This window comes from Idiotropiscis lumnitzeri, chromosome 14, assembly GCF_059441095.1.
Source record: "Idiotropiscis lumnitzeri isolate Australia: NSW breed Sydney's pygmy pipehorse chromosome 14, RoL_Ilum_1.0, whole genome shotgun sequence".
Taxonomy (NCBI): Eukaryota; Metazoa; Chordata; class Actinopteri; order Syngnathiformes; family Syngnathidae; genus Idiotropiscis; species Idiotropiscis lumnitzeri.
Genome location: NC_142404.1, coordinates 8006923 through 8022135, shown reverse-complemented (window position 1 = coordinate 8022135; position 15213 = coordinate 8006923). Strand labels below are relative to the sequence as shown.

Sequence of the window (15213 nt, the reverse complement as noted above, 5' to 3'; positions counted from 1 at the left end):
ACCACGACCTCAGAGCTAGGACATCCTACCTTAGACTCGCCATCTGAATGAAGACCTTTGAGTAGAAGCAAGGTCTATCGAGTATGACACCCACCAAGCCACAACGTCACGTGTTGGTACGCCTCTTCCTCATTCTGAGACGCATGATGGCGGATAAGAATTTCCATGAAGTCTGAAAATTGTTCTCTATGTCCTCTCCGAACTCCTGCCACACCCTAGTTTTTTTCCTTCGCAACTGCCAAAGTTACATGTCGCTTGGCCTGCTTCTGCAATACCAGAGTCAAAAAGGCCCGATAAGGACTCCTTTTGTCGGCCAAGGGCTCTGTGGCTTACCACAGGCACGTACTACCTAATAGTTACATCTTTAGTGGGCCACCACAACAACTGAGGCACGGAAAATGCCTATTTGGACTCAATTTTGCCAGAGTCGACTTTGCCAGACTTGCCCAGAAAATATTCACAATAGGTTTAGACCTGCCAGGTCCGACCCCCATCCGCCCTGAATAAAACAAAACACCACCAGGTAGTAATCAGTGGACATCTCTGCCCCACCCTTCACCTGAGTGCCAAAGACATTTCGCAGATTTTTTCTGGACTGCTGGTTTGTGTGAAATGGACTGGCATTAAATATCCTTGAAGTTGAACAACAAATTTGTATGCTTGAATGAGAGTTTAAAAATGTGACGAGAACAGGAAAAAGCCGTGACTGGGAAATAGAGACGCTCACTTCTCATGCACCTTTATTTTAAGAATTTCTTCCCTGCATTGCTATTCTACATGAAAGGTACCGACACGGAATGGGTGTGTGACCTGTGTGTAAGGCAATGGTGCAAAAATGGGATTGAAGTTCACCATCCGAGCCTTCACATTCTGGTACAGACACAGAGAGATTGAAGTCGACCTGGAAATTTGTCATCTTTTGAGGTCATTTTAGAGGTGTAACAGAGGCAGGATGACGGCTGTTTGTAAGATACAAGTGGAAAACCTGGACTGGAGTATTAAGATTAAAAACCCAGAGGTTCACTTCTTCCACCTCTTTGAATGAGAAACAAAATTTCATTTTTGTGTTCTCATTCCATGTAAGAGGTAACAACCTTGAATGAGGAGTTCAAATCAATCTTCAAAATTCCCGGCTTGCGAAGGTAGCGTCAGACGGTGGGACAGCATTTATGTGAAAGGGAAATGCGGAAAACCTGGACTGGGGTAAGAAGTTTAACATCCAAAGTTTTACTTCTACCGCCCGTGTGTGGGGCGTGTGCCCGATTCTTTCATGTTTCTGTTCTGTGGCGCTGACAAAGAATTTCCGTAGCAGTATGAAGTATTTCCGAGGCTGATGTGGATGCCATCTAATTATCTGATTATGAAACGCCGCTTTGGTGCATAAACGTGCTTTGGTGAGTGCTGTGTGAAAGGCACAAGATGAGAAATGTTCTCTGCGCTTCTGTTATGACCTTGACATGGCAGTTTTGCAGAACCTCCGCGAAAGGGGACACTGACCAACAGAGGCGGAGAAGGAAAGTCATTGTTTGGTATTTTCCAAACACAAACACACAAAGGCACAGAGGCGTCAGCGTCAGCGGTGGCGGCGGCGCGTTCACAAGCACAGTGGTGCGCTGAGGCAAACAACAAAGGCCAATTAAAATCTAATAAAATATTAACGTGCTGATAATATGCAATATCCACACAGTTATGGGGAGAAGCGGCGCATCCAATTAAAGCCAATTGGAAAGGGATGAATTCAATATCTGGTGGACAAGCGGACAGGCGGGCTGGGAAAGGCGGGCAAGGGTGGGGGAGGTGCGACGGCAGCGGAATCGAGGAGGCGAGTGCAGCGCCTGGCGGTGGAGGGCTTTTACAAGCTGTTATCTAATTCCCGGGAGAGGAGGACTCGTGCGTCCGGAAAGAGGCTGAGAAGCGAGGCCCCCGGATCGATTTTCTGCGCTCTGCTCGTCAAAACCTCACCCCCCGCGCTCCCTCCCTTCCCTCCTCCTCCTCTTCCCCGCAGGCTGAGGCGCAGCAGTCAAGCTGGAGCAAAGCCTCCCTCCCTCCCTCCCGCCCTTCTTCTTCCTCCGTCTCCTCGCAAACACGCAGCCAGTGGCAGGAGGCAGGCCCATGAGCTCTGGCCTCTACCCCTGCATGCTGGAAATTAATTAGTCACCAGAAAGACCCTGGGGGCGCGTGCGAGCGCCGACGCAGGCCTTCCAAACAATCCGAATGAAAATCACAAGATCCCCACAGTGGCGTTTTATCTCTGCTTGGCGTCAAGAATTTAAAGCCAAGTTTCCACAGAGCAACGTATGCGTGTTTTCGGCAATGACTGCAAGACCCCCACTGGGGGCCAACGCGAAGCTTAGGCCTATTAGTGCTGAGATTTGACAACGCCAGGCATTCACGCAAGCGCACGCACGCTTCAGCAGGAATGTCTCATCGTCCGACTGAAAGGGCAAACCACGAGGCTGACGGATTCGACGTGATGGAGGACATTGCGGGAATGTCAGCACCAGTGAGCCTCCACAGGACGGGGAGGAAGGAGTTGTGGGGGAGGGGGTGTTTTCCAGAAACGGCTCTTAAAAAGACAGCACAGCCAGAAGGGTGATATAAAATTTTAGGTGAGATGTCGTTACAAGCATTTGAGGAATTCCGGGGCGCTTACAGACAGGATGTGGAAGAGTGAAAAGGAGGGGGAGGAGGGGTAAGGGGGAGGCGAAGGAGTGCGGCTAAAGAGCCGCGTGTTTTTAATCAAAGTCCCTCCGTAGCGTGGACCCCATACGTTTGAAGAAGCGGAGGGGAACGAAAGAGCAATTATGCGAGGCGGGCGCAGCGGTCCCGGCATTAATGACACATGCTAGACTGCAGACGGGAACATGGGCGGCCCATCTGTTTTGCTAGCCTCCCGTGTCTGGGACGCGACATAAGGCTAGGTCAGGTATTTGGAAAAATATTCTAAAACAAAATGTCCACACTTCAATACAAATTTTGACTAAAAAATTTGCGCATTCTATTGAAATTGTTTATTTAAACGTGATAACAGTTCTATGGCAAAAGTATATAGCAGGTAAACTCCAGTCAACCTTTTTTAAAAAAAAATTTTAAGATAAAAAATGTTTTATTTGACTGAATAATTGTGATTTCAATTGCTAATATAATTGTGATTAATATTTTGTTCCTAATCAAGCATGCTTCTTTATATTACACACAGTACAAATGCTGTATAAAATGTTTTGAATGAATGGGTTTTTTTTTCAGTATGACAAGGAGCCCAGTGGAGGGAAATCACAAAATGAATTGCGCAGAATATTGCCAAATATATGGTTCTCATTCATTCATTGCAAAGGCAGATTTATCCAAGTTGGAAACTTTTCACCCAAGGTAAGGGCTTCCAAGCTTCAACAATTTTGCCAAGGTTCGCCTTGCACCTGTGCAACTGTAAATGAGACTGCGAGAGAGTTTGAGCATTTGCAGCATTACCACTTGGACAACATCATTTCAAAGTTGAATTTGTTTAAAAAAAAAAAAAAAAAATTATATCTGTGGAAATTGATGATATTTAATGTGGGGGGGAAACAGTTTTAAAGCATGGAATCAGAAGAAGTGGAAAAAGAAAACAAAAAGCAAAACTTGTTTTGAATAATACCATTGTCATTTGCTTTTTCGGTTAGCGTAGAGGGTAAAAAAGTGCAAAAAAAGGAAATCAGATTTTTGCTAAAAAAAACAAACAAAAATACATGGCTACAGGTTACTCCGCACATACATCTGGATATATACAGCAACATGATTTTATTTTTCCCTTATCAGTAATTATATTAATCTACCTGTGTTCCAATTCAGTTCAAAATATATTCCACCTCCCTGCAATCTGGCAGAAAGTTTTGCAGACGCTCTTATTTCTTCTCTCAGACTGTTTTCGCAGCTGCGCTCTCCAAGGTCGACTTTCAATGTCAAACATGTCCGACAACAGGGACAAAAGGGACTCTGGCGGGAAAACAACAACAACGGCGAGAAAATGGAAATTGTCCAAGCGCAAGCGCGGAAACAATAAAACGACACAGCTGAGCGAGCACTAATGCTGATTATATACTAGCTGCAGGGCTGATGCTCATAAAAGATGTGTGTTGTCAAAAGCACTCACCCTGCGCAAGCAGCCCGCAGAGACAAAGCAGGTTTGATTTTTAAACGGACCTTTTCAGACCAGACGTGAACGCGCCTCACCAAGGAGCTCTTCACAAGCAGGGCAGCGCTGAGATATTGACATCGGCCTTCAGCGCTTCGTGATGCTAAAAAAATCTAACACATTGAGCTAAGTCTGGGGAATTAATCAATTCTACAGAAACATTCAGTTTGTTTGTCAGGACAATTATTTTTCTTTTTGTTTTTTTTCAGCGGCTTCCATAGCTCAAAGCACGTCCTCACTGACTTGCACCGCTGACACTAACAACAGGGCTGCAATGACAGAAGAGGGACGAGTTTCCAAAACAAAGTCGGCGTTGAAAATGTAACGATTTGGTCGCTACAATTAGCACATTTTTACACCCGACCGGTGACTATTTTTTTTTTTTTAAAGAAAATTCATTCCTGTTAGGAAGACAATAATACAATTTTAATATATTTCAATTGCCCGCTTGGATCACACAGCACAGGAAGCTTTCTTTGCTAATTGCACAATGAACTCGCGGGCTGTTAAAGTTTCCAAAATAGGCTATTGCTGCACTATTAATATAAAAAAACAATTCAAAAAGCGTATCGTTCGATACAGCGCGAACCGTGACCAGTGTATTGAACGCTTTGATAGACTTAAATATATTGTTGAACCTTGGTCGTAAGGTACGATACAAATACTTGGATGCATATTTTGTTTGTTTTCTGTGACGAATAACTAATATTACAGACAGACCGAAAAGCTGAGACAGAGTCCATGTACAGTATACCTATATGACTGTAATTGTTTTATATTTGATGGCATAGAAGTGATTTTTATCTAAAAAAAAGAAATTCTATTAAGATTTACTACTGCATTACTCATTAAAGGTTTCAAATAAAATCCCCAAAATCCCATATATAATTTCAACCGATTTTGCTAATTTAAGTTTGCCAGCTTCCATCAACAAATATGGCAATAATAAAAATGTTTTTTTTTTTTTTCTTCATGCATAATGTGGGGGGTAAAAAGTGCTTTCTTTTGGGAAAACTCCGTCTTGGAAATAAACATGATCCTTAATAGTTGAACATTTAAAATGTAAAACTGATCGTAGTAAAATGAGCTGTCAAACAGCACGGCTTGGCCGGTCATGCCTTTTGTCGAAAAGTTAACGACGCAACTGCTCCAGCGCTTGAGCTGTTCAGGTGAGGTAGAGCAACCTTGGCAAAATAGTTGCAGCTGGGAAACACACACCTCGGGTTAAAAGCGTACAAATATCCGCCTTTCATTGTCAACATATGAATGGGCAATATGTCCTTGGAAATGTTCAAAGTACCTCAGTGATTGCCTTCCACCAGGCTCATTTATTATCATAGAATATTAAAAAGTATTCCACTTATGCTGTCTGCTTTTTTTCTAGGCAGGAATTAAATTTCATGGTTTGCCTTTTTGGAAAATAATTGTTACAGGTCTCAGAAAAGTCACCAACTTGGCAACACTGTGACACTGCATTTGGAAATTAGCTACTCTCTATTCACAGTCATGTTAGAGCAAGCGGCGCACACCAGTGTCGACGTGCTTTATATTTTCGTAAATCTATTCTTGAAAAAATGAGTGATTTATAATAGACTGTAATTATCGATAAAATCTTCTGACTTGCGCAAAAATTTGCATTACGTCGCTGCTGTTATTAACTCTCTTGCAAACGTAAACTCCTGTATGTCAATTCACTGTAAAATGTGTGGACAAAAGGCCACATTGCGCATAAAAACATGTTTTGAAGAATACCTTTCTTTAAAAGAACGCATTTGACGGGCCGAAGAGCACAGCCGACAGGCGTGGTGACGTGGTCACATTTGCGTTGCCGCTCCAGGCAAAGTCAGCGAGGATCACGGAGCAAACTCTCAGGGAGGATAACGAGCACAACAAACACGAGCAAGGACGCCTGTTTGCTCAGCCAGCTTTTCTGCAACCCGACGGGACTGCGCTGTTGTGTGTGTGACTTAAATACTCAACGCTGGATAGCCCGTCACTGACCTGTTCTGCCGCATGCGTGTGTTTGTGCGTGTGCGTGTGTGTGTGTGTGTTCCGGTGCATTCAAGCGCGACCTCCAACAAATCAGTCAAGACACACACAGATGTGTCGCGGCCGCGTGACTGACGGCCCAGATAACTGCCGACACTTGTTATGTACGTCATTGCTCTCCCGACACGCACACACACAAACACGCACACACAGAGGGAGGGGGCAACAGCTAGGCTGACTCAGAAAAACAGAAAGACGGAGGAAGACGTGTTGACGTAAACGGAAATCGCCAGAGACAGAGGTGCGCCCAGCCGGAATCACTTTCTGTCGTTTACACTTGCTGGTATACACGCGCACACGCGCGCACGCATACACGCAGAGGAACCCGCGCAAGCACACGAGAGGCCTGCCGTCTTGGCAAGCGCAATCGGCGAGGCTGTTGTTGTTGTTTTAAAGCGTCGCAGCGCGTGCATAAATTCTCATCAATATTCATGCGCATGAACCTGGCGCGCTGGTTTATTCATGCCGGGTTGCGCGTACAAGAGTGACAGAGGCGGAGGGGGGAGGGAAAAAAAAAGAGAAAGCAGTTGGGTAGGGGGGGGGGGGGGGCGGTAAGGTTGTGTTTGGTGAAGGGGGCGGGGGGGGTGGAGGGGGTTGGCGGCTTAAGAGACAAAAACCATCGCCGACTTATTTGCACTCTGCCCGGGCGTGTGTGTTGTTGACACACATTGACACACAAAACTACCCCCCCCCCACCCAACACCCACACCCACACAGCAGGGTTACACCAGTTCAGCGTGCAGTAATTACAACTGCCACTTAGGGGCAGCATTTACATAACCTTAACCCGAACCTGCCCTTCACACCTTAACCCCGCAGGCAAGGGTGCAGCCATTCAAGAGAAATGAGGGAGGAGGCAGAGCTAGCGCAACCGGCATTTGTGTTGCGCTAACCATGCGAGGCTGCGTTGGCGTTAGCATTTTAATAATGGGGCGTGATTACGTCGAGAGGCGAGAGATGTGATGATAATTAGAAAACACTGGAAACGCTTAAGGTCTAACATATTCCAGTGTGGGAAAATTTCTTTGGTTTTCCAAACATTTTTTTTCTCCAAAAGGGAGTAATGGAAATACAGTGCAACCTTGGTACACAAACAGCCCTGTTCAAGAACATTGGTTTACAAACGAAAGACAAATACTGCTTCAGTACGCAAACAGTCTTGGCATCAGATCTGACTCCCGTTGTGAATGTCGTTTGCCCGTAGTTGTCATACAGATGTGTTCAGTGAAGTTTATAAAAACATACAGCAATGACATAATTATATACAATTAAAAAGAATTTAACCGATTTTGTCACACTTTCTTCCTCACTGTGCTGCCCAATGTCTCAGCTCCTCTCTCGGTTTCTCAGTATGGCAGCAATAGACGTTCTTGCTGGATGATAAAAATATCTGCCTGTGATCACTCTTATATGGCCTGTCTACATGTGTTGCCGCACCATTTGTGTTTCCCATTGCATGTCAGCATTCAGGGAGCTGAGGCTATATGGTTGTTTTCAACGCACTATGTGTAATTCTCTTTTTTTTTTTTATAGTAACTTTCAGCTGAGTGCGGCAAATTGCTACTTGTTGAGAAGTGAGTTGAGTCAGCTGCCACCATACAGCACTCTTATCTCAATTTTGGGGTCACAAGTCATGGTAAGAAAAAAAAAGATTAAAATGGTCGATCAACGACTTGTATTTCAAAGACCTTACGACAAGACACTCATATCTCACTGTATCTTTTTGTTTTTTTTGCACAAAATGAACCCTTTGTCTTCCAAGAATGTTAAAAGTGCAAGTGATCGTGCTGTTAGGCAGCTCTGGAAAGTGTCACAGTTCTGTTGGCATCAGGTGAGATCTCGCTGGCGGGGCTGGACACTCCATGTATTATTTTTATGCAATTGTTTATTTCATGTAAATACTATCCTTTGTGTCAGACTTGGTGGATATAATAAAATTCCCAATTATGTGTCACATGGAACAGTACAAGCGTTCTACCATTCTTTCGACAGACCCATTGACATGATCGCAATCATACAAACGGCCTTGGCTTACTTCGAGGCAATGGAACTTATTTTAAATTGCGCTAAAGGGCTAAGTGATGCCTGCTATTCATGACTGGTAATGTGTTCAAATGGAGTGCAACATTGCATTTTATTATATAAAAACAGCTATTCTAGGTAATTATGGCCTTGTTTCTCAATTATTTTTCTCGATAGACACCGGCTGTAATATAAGACCCACAATTTATTGGCTTTCAACACAACAGGGCAGGAGAAGTGAGTGTCAGGTATTAAACATTCCACATCACTGTTGATAAAGAGTAAATGCGGAAAAAATGTTTGCCATTCTGATACTACGCCTGTTTGGGAAGAATTACATAGGCTGACTCCCCCCTCTGCATTCCATGTGGGTGTTGTGTATACAGAGTTGTCAAAATGTATCGATCAATTGAATTCTTTTAATAATATAGTTATCGCTTAGAGCCAAGTATTAACTTAAAATTGTCCAAATCCTCCTGACTTCAACCTCTCGACAGTAATTATTGAGTGATTTTTGTAGTTCTTCATGAAAACAGTCTGCTTTTACTTTGCAAAACAAGGACTGAACCAGTTCCTAAAAGGTTGGTGAGTACCAATACCTCTTGTGTGATATTGTAATCACTAAACAACACAAACAAACAACAATATTTTTTAATATGCAGTGCAAAATAAAATGTTATCCAATTAATTGATGGAATAAATGATAGAATAACAGATTCCAAAAATATTCTGTAGTGACAGCCCTAATGGCAATACAAACAAAAGTCAGAAAAATCCTGGCTTTTACGAATAATGAAAATGGGGAATCTGGGGCTTCAACTCAGACAGAAAACAAAATTCTGATTCGACTTTGCTCCCCCAGGACGCGTTGCAGCAGTTTATGCAGATCAACCAAACTGCTGAAACGCTGACTTGGACAGGCAGTGTGAAATGTGGTTTGGTTACAGTTCTGATGCTACCTGAGAACCTGAACATGTTGGTCGGACTTTTTCCACTATTCCGTGACAGTGCCGTCAAAAGCGGCAGGGAAAATTGACTGGCTTTTAGAAGCGCTATAAAAGGGTGTCCAGAATGAATTCCTTACATGTAACTCGCCATGCTCCCCAGCACCCTTGCTATTTCAGTAAGGTCAAAGAGATGCCGCTGACAACCTCTACCTACTACCTGCCAAGCTGGAAAATTGCCAGCCATACGTCGTCTTGATCATTCAAAGAGGAACTTCTGTCACAACTCTGATATCTCCAAAGTGGAAGACTGCAGGTTTGAGTTTGTACCCCCATTCAGTGTCGGCGGCTCTTAGATGGAAAAAAAAAAGCGACCAATCTTTGACATTTAAGAAGGAAAAGCTAAATTCAAGGTCAATTTATGTTAGAGGATAAATTAGGAAAGAAATCTGAAATTAGCAAAAATATTAGCTTTCACAGGCATTATGAAATGTAGTCCCGTTACCGCTTACAGCTGAAAAATGACAGGGATGAGTACATCCCCTCATTCTGTGTCCGTACCAATTATACATAATAGCGGCATGGAAAATTGACTGTCAAATGCTGGCTTTTATAAGCACAGTTAAACATTGGGAATGAATCCTGTTGCCTGCCATGCTCCCCCGCACCCTCTTGCGATTTCAGTAAGGTCAAAGCGAGGCCCCGGCAACCTCCGATTTAAAGGCACGTTTATGTGCACATCCGCATTCATATACATGCAAAAGCACTCGCGCAGTGAGCGAGTCAAGAGGTCAAATCACTCCCTGCTGCTTTTTGAAACCGGCGCAGCGTGACTGCAGGAACTAATCCCGCGCGCGCTCTGATCCTCACGTTCACTGTGCGTGCGTGCGTGTCGGCGGTGGGGTATGGGATGAGTGGCGGTCAGACGGGTCATTCATTACCTTTCGCCTCTCGCGCTCCGGGTTGAACGTTCCCAGCCACGACTGCATCTGTGCAGGGAGGACACAAAATGGAGGAGAGGTTTCATTTGGATGGTCCCATAAAAAAATAACCCATTTTACTTCCGTTACGGGTACTCGGACAGGAGAAGATTGATAGATCAACTTTATCCACCGTGCCCTCTCTCCCCTACTATGTATTTTTTTTTATTTTTTATACAGAACAGCAACATGGGGGAGTGGGGGGTGGTTCGAAGAAAAATCTGCAAATGGCAGCTTCAAAGCGTGAAAAGGGCTTCTGTTACGGCTCGAATATTAGCTGACAAGGCGAAAAGATTTCACACAAAATGGAGGAGCGGTTTCCATACCGGCGCCATTTATAAATATCAGCAACAAAATTGTTGCTTTTAAAAGTCGTGTGAAAGGGACATCCATTACAGCTCTTTTTGGACATTCCAAAACACTCCCCCACTTCCATGAGTGTTACGTGTATACAGAAATGTGACAGTGAAAAAGGGCACTTTGTAAGGGGCTTGATTCTGTTAGGCTTTATAAAATAAAAAATAAATAAAAAAATGGAAAATTGCTGGGTTGACGTAATTCCCCCCATACCGTCCGTGTTGGTGCAGTTTATACAGAACAGCGAGAGGGAAAAAGACCAGCGTAAAAGGGACACAACGGTCGAAGGCAGATCATTTTTGGGTGGACTTCACCTCCCCATTTTGTGACTGCCATTTTTACAGAACAGATACAGACAAAAGGCAGAAAAATGCCTACTTTTATATGTGAAAAGGGCTCCCCGAAAATTCTCAAAATTGCAGAGTTGACTTTGTCCCTCTGTTCTGTGTTGGTGCCAATAAATGCAGAACGGCGACATTGGAAAGAAAATGGCCTTTACTGGCAGTGTGACGACTGCAGCCATCCAGGAAGGACACATAATGGAAGACATCAGAAAACCGTTGCTTTTACAATATCGGTGCCGTTTACATAAAATAGCAAGACGAAACAAAAGGAAAAATGCCCGCTTTTAAGGACTGTGCAAAAGGGGGCTTCCGTTACAGCGTTGATATTACCTCCGAAGACAGATCATTTCTGGGTTAACTCAAGAGACTTCCATCATCATGTTGACTTTATGTTGTGATGTTTCGAGAGAAGAGCAATACAAATGGGCCTAAAATTGGCGTCAATGCAAAAATCCTTCTCATTAGCTCATTCATGAATAGGACGGATGGAAGCACTTCCCACCCTGCCAGCATCCAGACATGAAGTGGGAAATGATCAGCATCCTTGCTCGCGACGTGACACCAGGAAAAAGGGAATCTTTGAACATGTATTAAAGAGAGAGAAGAGGGTGGGGGGATTTTGAGCGAAAACGGCAGACGGCTTCCTCCGGAGAGAATATGGGAATACTTTCCTTTTGTCTCCTCTCTGGGGGGAATGCAGGGAAATGTCAACACACGCACGTGCACGCCCAAACACACGAGTGGGATTTGTAATGGTAGGATGGGGGAGGCGGTGGGGGAGGAAGTCAGAAGTTTTATGTAACACAAGACATCAGAGGGAAATCTTTGAGGATGGGGGGCAGTGTGACACGTGCACACAGCCACAAACACATGCACAAAAGAAAGCGGGAACCATGCGCACGGCTCCTTCGTTCGGCTATTTATTAACTTCATGTTGCCATGGTTTCCAGGCGCCCTGATCGTCATTGCAAGTGCGAGTGTGACCACGGCGTGTTTGTGCAGCGGCCCCCTCCGCCGTCCACGCCGAGCGCCGCTATCCATCAGAATCAACAAACGCCGCCGCCAAGTCTCCAACGCGCCTGCCTGACCTTTGCCGCAATTTCTCTTAAGCCACGACACGGCGAGGCGAGCACATCAGCAGATTAAGTGTCGAGATGTGATGGAGGGAAGGAATGGGCACGGACAAATCACATCCGTAAACACTTCAACCGCGTTATAGGACCACCCTGTCGGGCCTGATAATGTCTCCCTTGCTGATCCCCCCCCTCCCCCCACACAGTTTTTCACAGCATTAAAATTGCATGACAAACTAATTACTTTGACAAGACATTTTTTTTATTTTCACATAGCACCATTCCTGTTCACAAGAACCAGTTCAAGAAAAAGTCTGAACATTTTGCAAGCATGTATGCCTGACCAGTAATCGCCACATTAAGCTCACAGCATTAACATGACTTTAGCACTGGCGTGGGCAAACTACGGCCCGGGGGCCACATGTGGCCCGTTAAACGTTTTAATCCGGCCTGCCGAACTTGAAAAAAAAATATGAATAAACCATGTTAATGTTTTATTTTCTAAATACTGTGATGTGTCAAAGATATATATTTTGTTAAAATGCTTTTGTTCACTTTCGTTTAAAATTTATCTGCCCCTGGTCCGGCCCGCTGTCAAATTTTAGAACCCATTGTGGCCCGCCAATCAAAAAGTTTGCCCAGCCCTGCTTTAGCATTAACATTAGTTCACAATGTTAGTACACAGTATTAGTAGGCTACTCAAGTTGATTTTAACTATGTGAAGAACTTTGGCATTTTTAAAAAAAATAAAAAGCACTACATGAATCGTTAGCTCTGAGATCACGCCATTAATACATGATGTTAGCTCACGACGTTGGCCTCAGGATATTAGTACATGACATTAGCTTATAGCTAGTTCACAATGCTAGTTCATGACGTTAGCTCGCTACGTAAGCTCCAGAGCTGGGCAGTCCATCGCCCAGGGGCATAACGGTCTGGCCCTGCGGCCCGGCTGGACGCCTATTTCTGTGGCGGAGGGCGGGTGCCAAATTCTTTAAAAATGGTTCGATTAACAAAGGTTGGAGGTTAATTTTAGTCCAGCCCACCAATTGGCCCTCATGCATGTGATGAACCTACTTGCGAAATGGGCAAATGACAAAAATTGCCTCATAATGCGTCGAGAGATAGAGAGATAGAGAGATAGAGATAGAGTGAGTGAGTGAGTGAGTGAGTGAGTGAGTGAGTGAGTGAGTGAGTGAGTGAGTGAGTGAGTGAGTGAGTGAGTGAGTGAGTGAGTGAGTGAGTGAGTGAGAGAGTGAGTGAGTGAGTGAGTGAGTGAGTGAGAGAGAGAGAGAGAGAGAGATAGAGATAGAGAGAGAGTGAGTGAGAGAGTGAGAGAGAGAGAGAGAGTGAGAGAGAGAGCGCAGTGTGTGTTCAAGCAAATTCTGACATCACGTAACCCGCGCCTCCCACCTGCTACTGGGGCATACCCTGACAAGTGGGGTGGGCAATACCACAATCCCTATAACACCAACATTGGACACGGTCATGGAGAATTAGAAAGGCCTGGGGGGTCGAGGCCGGAACGGTGCCGAGATCGCGGTCGGAGGGCGGGGGACTGGTCGGCAGAAAAGGGTCATGTGCCCAGCTCGGGTTTGCTCAATACATTAGGTCCTGATTACGTTAGCTCCCTATGTAAGCTCACTACGTAAACTGACTATGTCAGGTCATGATGTTGGTTCACAACGACGGTTCAGGGTACATCGGGTCAAAGAGGTCAAATTATGAGATTTCTATGGTAGCGTATAACGGAATCTTTAACAATACATGTACCATTGAGCCAAATCTTAGCAGACGTTAGTTCACGACCAAGATTTAAGTTCACACTTTTATTACAAGACATTAGTTGACAAGTACAAAACAAGTACTCAAGCCACAGTGGCTCAAATATCCAAAAGGGATCAGTGCCAAAGATTCATTTGTTCATTCTTGATCTACGGAAATAAGTTGCATTACCTTGACAACTGAGAAACAAAATAATGAACAAAACCAGCAATACATGCTCAACATTTTCCAGCCTAGTTTTATATTTTTGCCATGTTGGCTTTACTTTGATTGTAAAAATAGAGAGGAAAATAAGAAAGGAAGGGCTGAGCGCCAAGAGTCGGGCCATCCCTAATAGCGATAGAGGCTCAACCACCGTAACGGCCTGATAAAAAAATTATTTCAAATGTAACCGGACAAACTCTTTCACCGTGTGTTGGTCAGAAACGTCTGCAACACAAACTGCGCAAAGAAGTGTGCAGAAAATAAAAATAAGATGCTGCAGTGCTTAATTTGTGTTTCAGTAAGTTGTTCATGTGAGTGCTAAGCTTTGTACTGATTGTGATCTGACAAGAAGGTCAGAAGAAGATGCCGTACCATTTAACGCCGCTGTGATAGTTTTAATGCAATATCTGTTGCAGACTGTCCAATTTTCCGTGGATTCAGAACGCGAAAGCCCAGAAAAAGAAAAATTAAAAAGGTTAGGTTTTCGACTTTAGTTCAAGATGGTAGCTCGCAACATGAGTTCACAACGTTGCTTTTATAATATTGGCTCGCTACAGTCGCGAGATTAGTTCACAACATTCACTCAGTGGTGGTTAACAGCATTGGTTCAGGACGTTGGTTCTCGATGTCGGTTCTCAATATTAGAAAATATGATGAGCACAGTGTGTGCTTAACGTATATGAGATGGGAGATATCCACCAAAGCCCTGAATGGGGTAAACCGTACAGAAAATGGATAGATGAACAGATGATGTGGTTGCGCAAAGTGGAGGTCAAACGTGATAAATTAACACCCAAAAAACTAATCTCAAAGGCTTTTAGTTTGGACATGGCCGAGGAACACACAGACGGAGGAATCATAAATTACATTCAATTTAGTTCTCAAGCTGCACACAGCCCTTTAGTGTTTATTTCTTTAAAGCCACGGCGTCGACAGGCTTGGAAGACTAATGAGCTACGCTGTAATTATCTCCCGCAATCTCGCTCCTTCGCTATGTGAAAACGGCTCCGTCCAGCATGCGCCGTCGCGCCTCCCTCCCTCCCCCGCTCGCTCCTTGTCTCTCCGTCGAGCGAGGCGCCACCTACCTTCCCCGCTTTCAAAGCTTTTGGAGATTCTTTCAAGTGAGACAGCCTGCAGCGGAGGGGGAGATAAAGGCGCAGCGCTTCATAAATGTGATAGAGGATGCAAAACGGCAGAGTGAAGGGCGAGACAGGTGGAGCGAGACGGGAAACGTGCTGGTGGGGGGTGGGTTGGGGGGGGGGGGCAAGACAGGTGAATAATGTG

At 44.5% G+C, this 15213-nt stretch overlaps 1 protein-coding gene across 4 annotated transcripts in view; it reads right to left on the bottom strand.

The window, feature by feature from the left end:
• LOC148323292 (cyclic AMP receptor-like protein A) overlaps positions 1-15213 on the bottom strand; it is an 84318-nt gene that overhangs the window by 27116 nt on the left and 41989 nt on the right. For all 4 annotated transcript variants that reach the window (XM_088315802.1, XM_088315805.1, XM_088315803.1 and 1 more), the window contains one exon: positions 10128-10175. In XM_088315802.1, coding sequence (XP_088171928.1) covers positions 10128-10175 — 48 coding nt within the window. The remainder of the gene's footprint in view (positions 1-10127; positions 10176-15213) is intronic.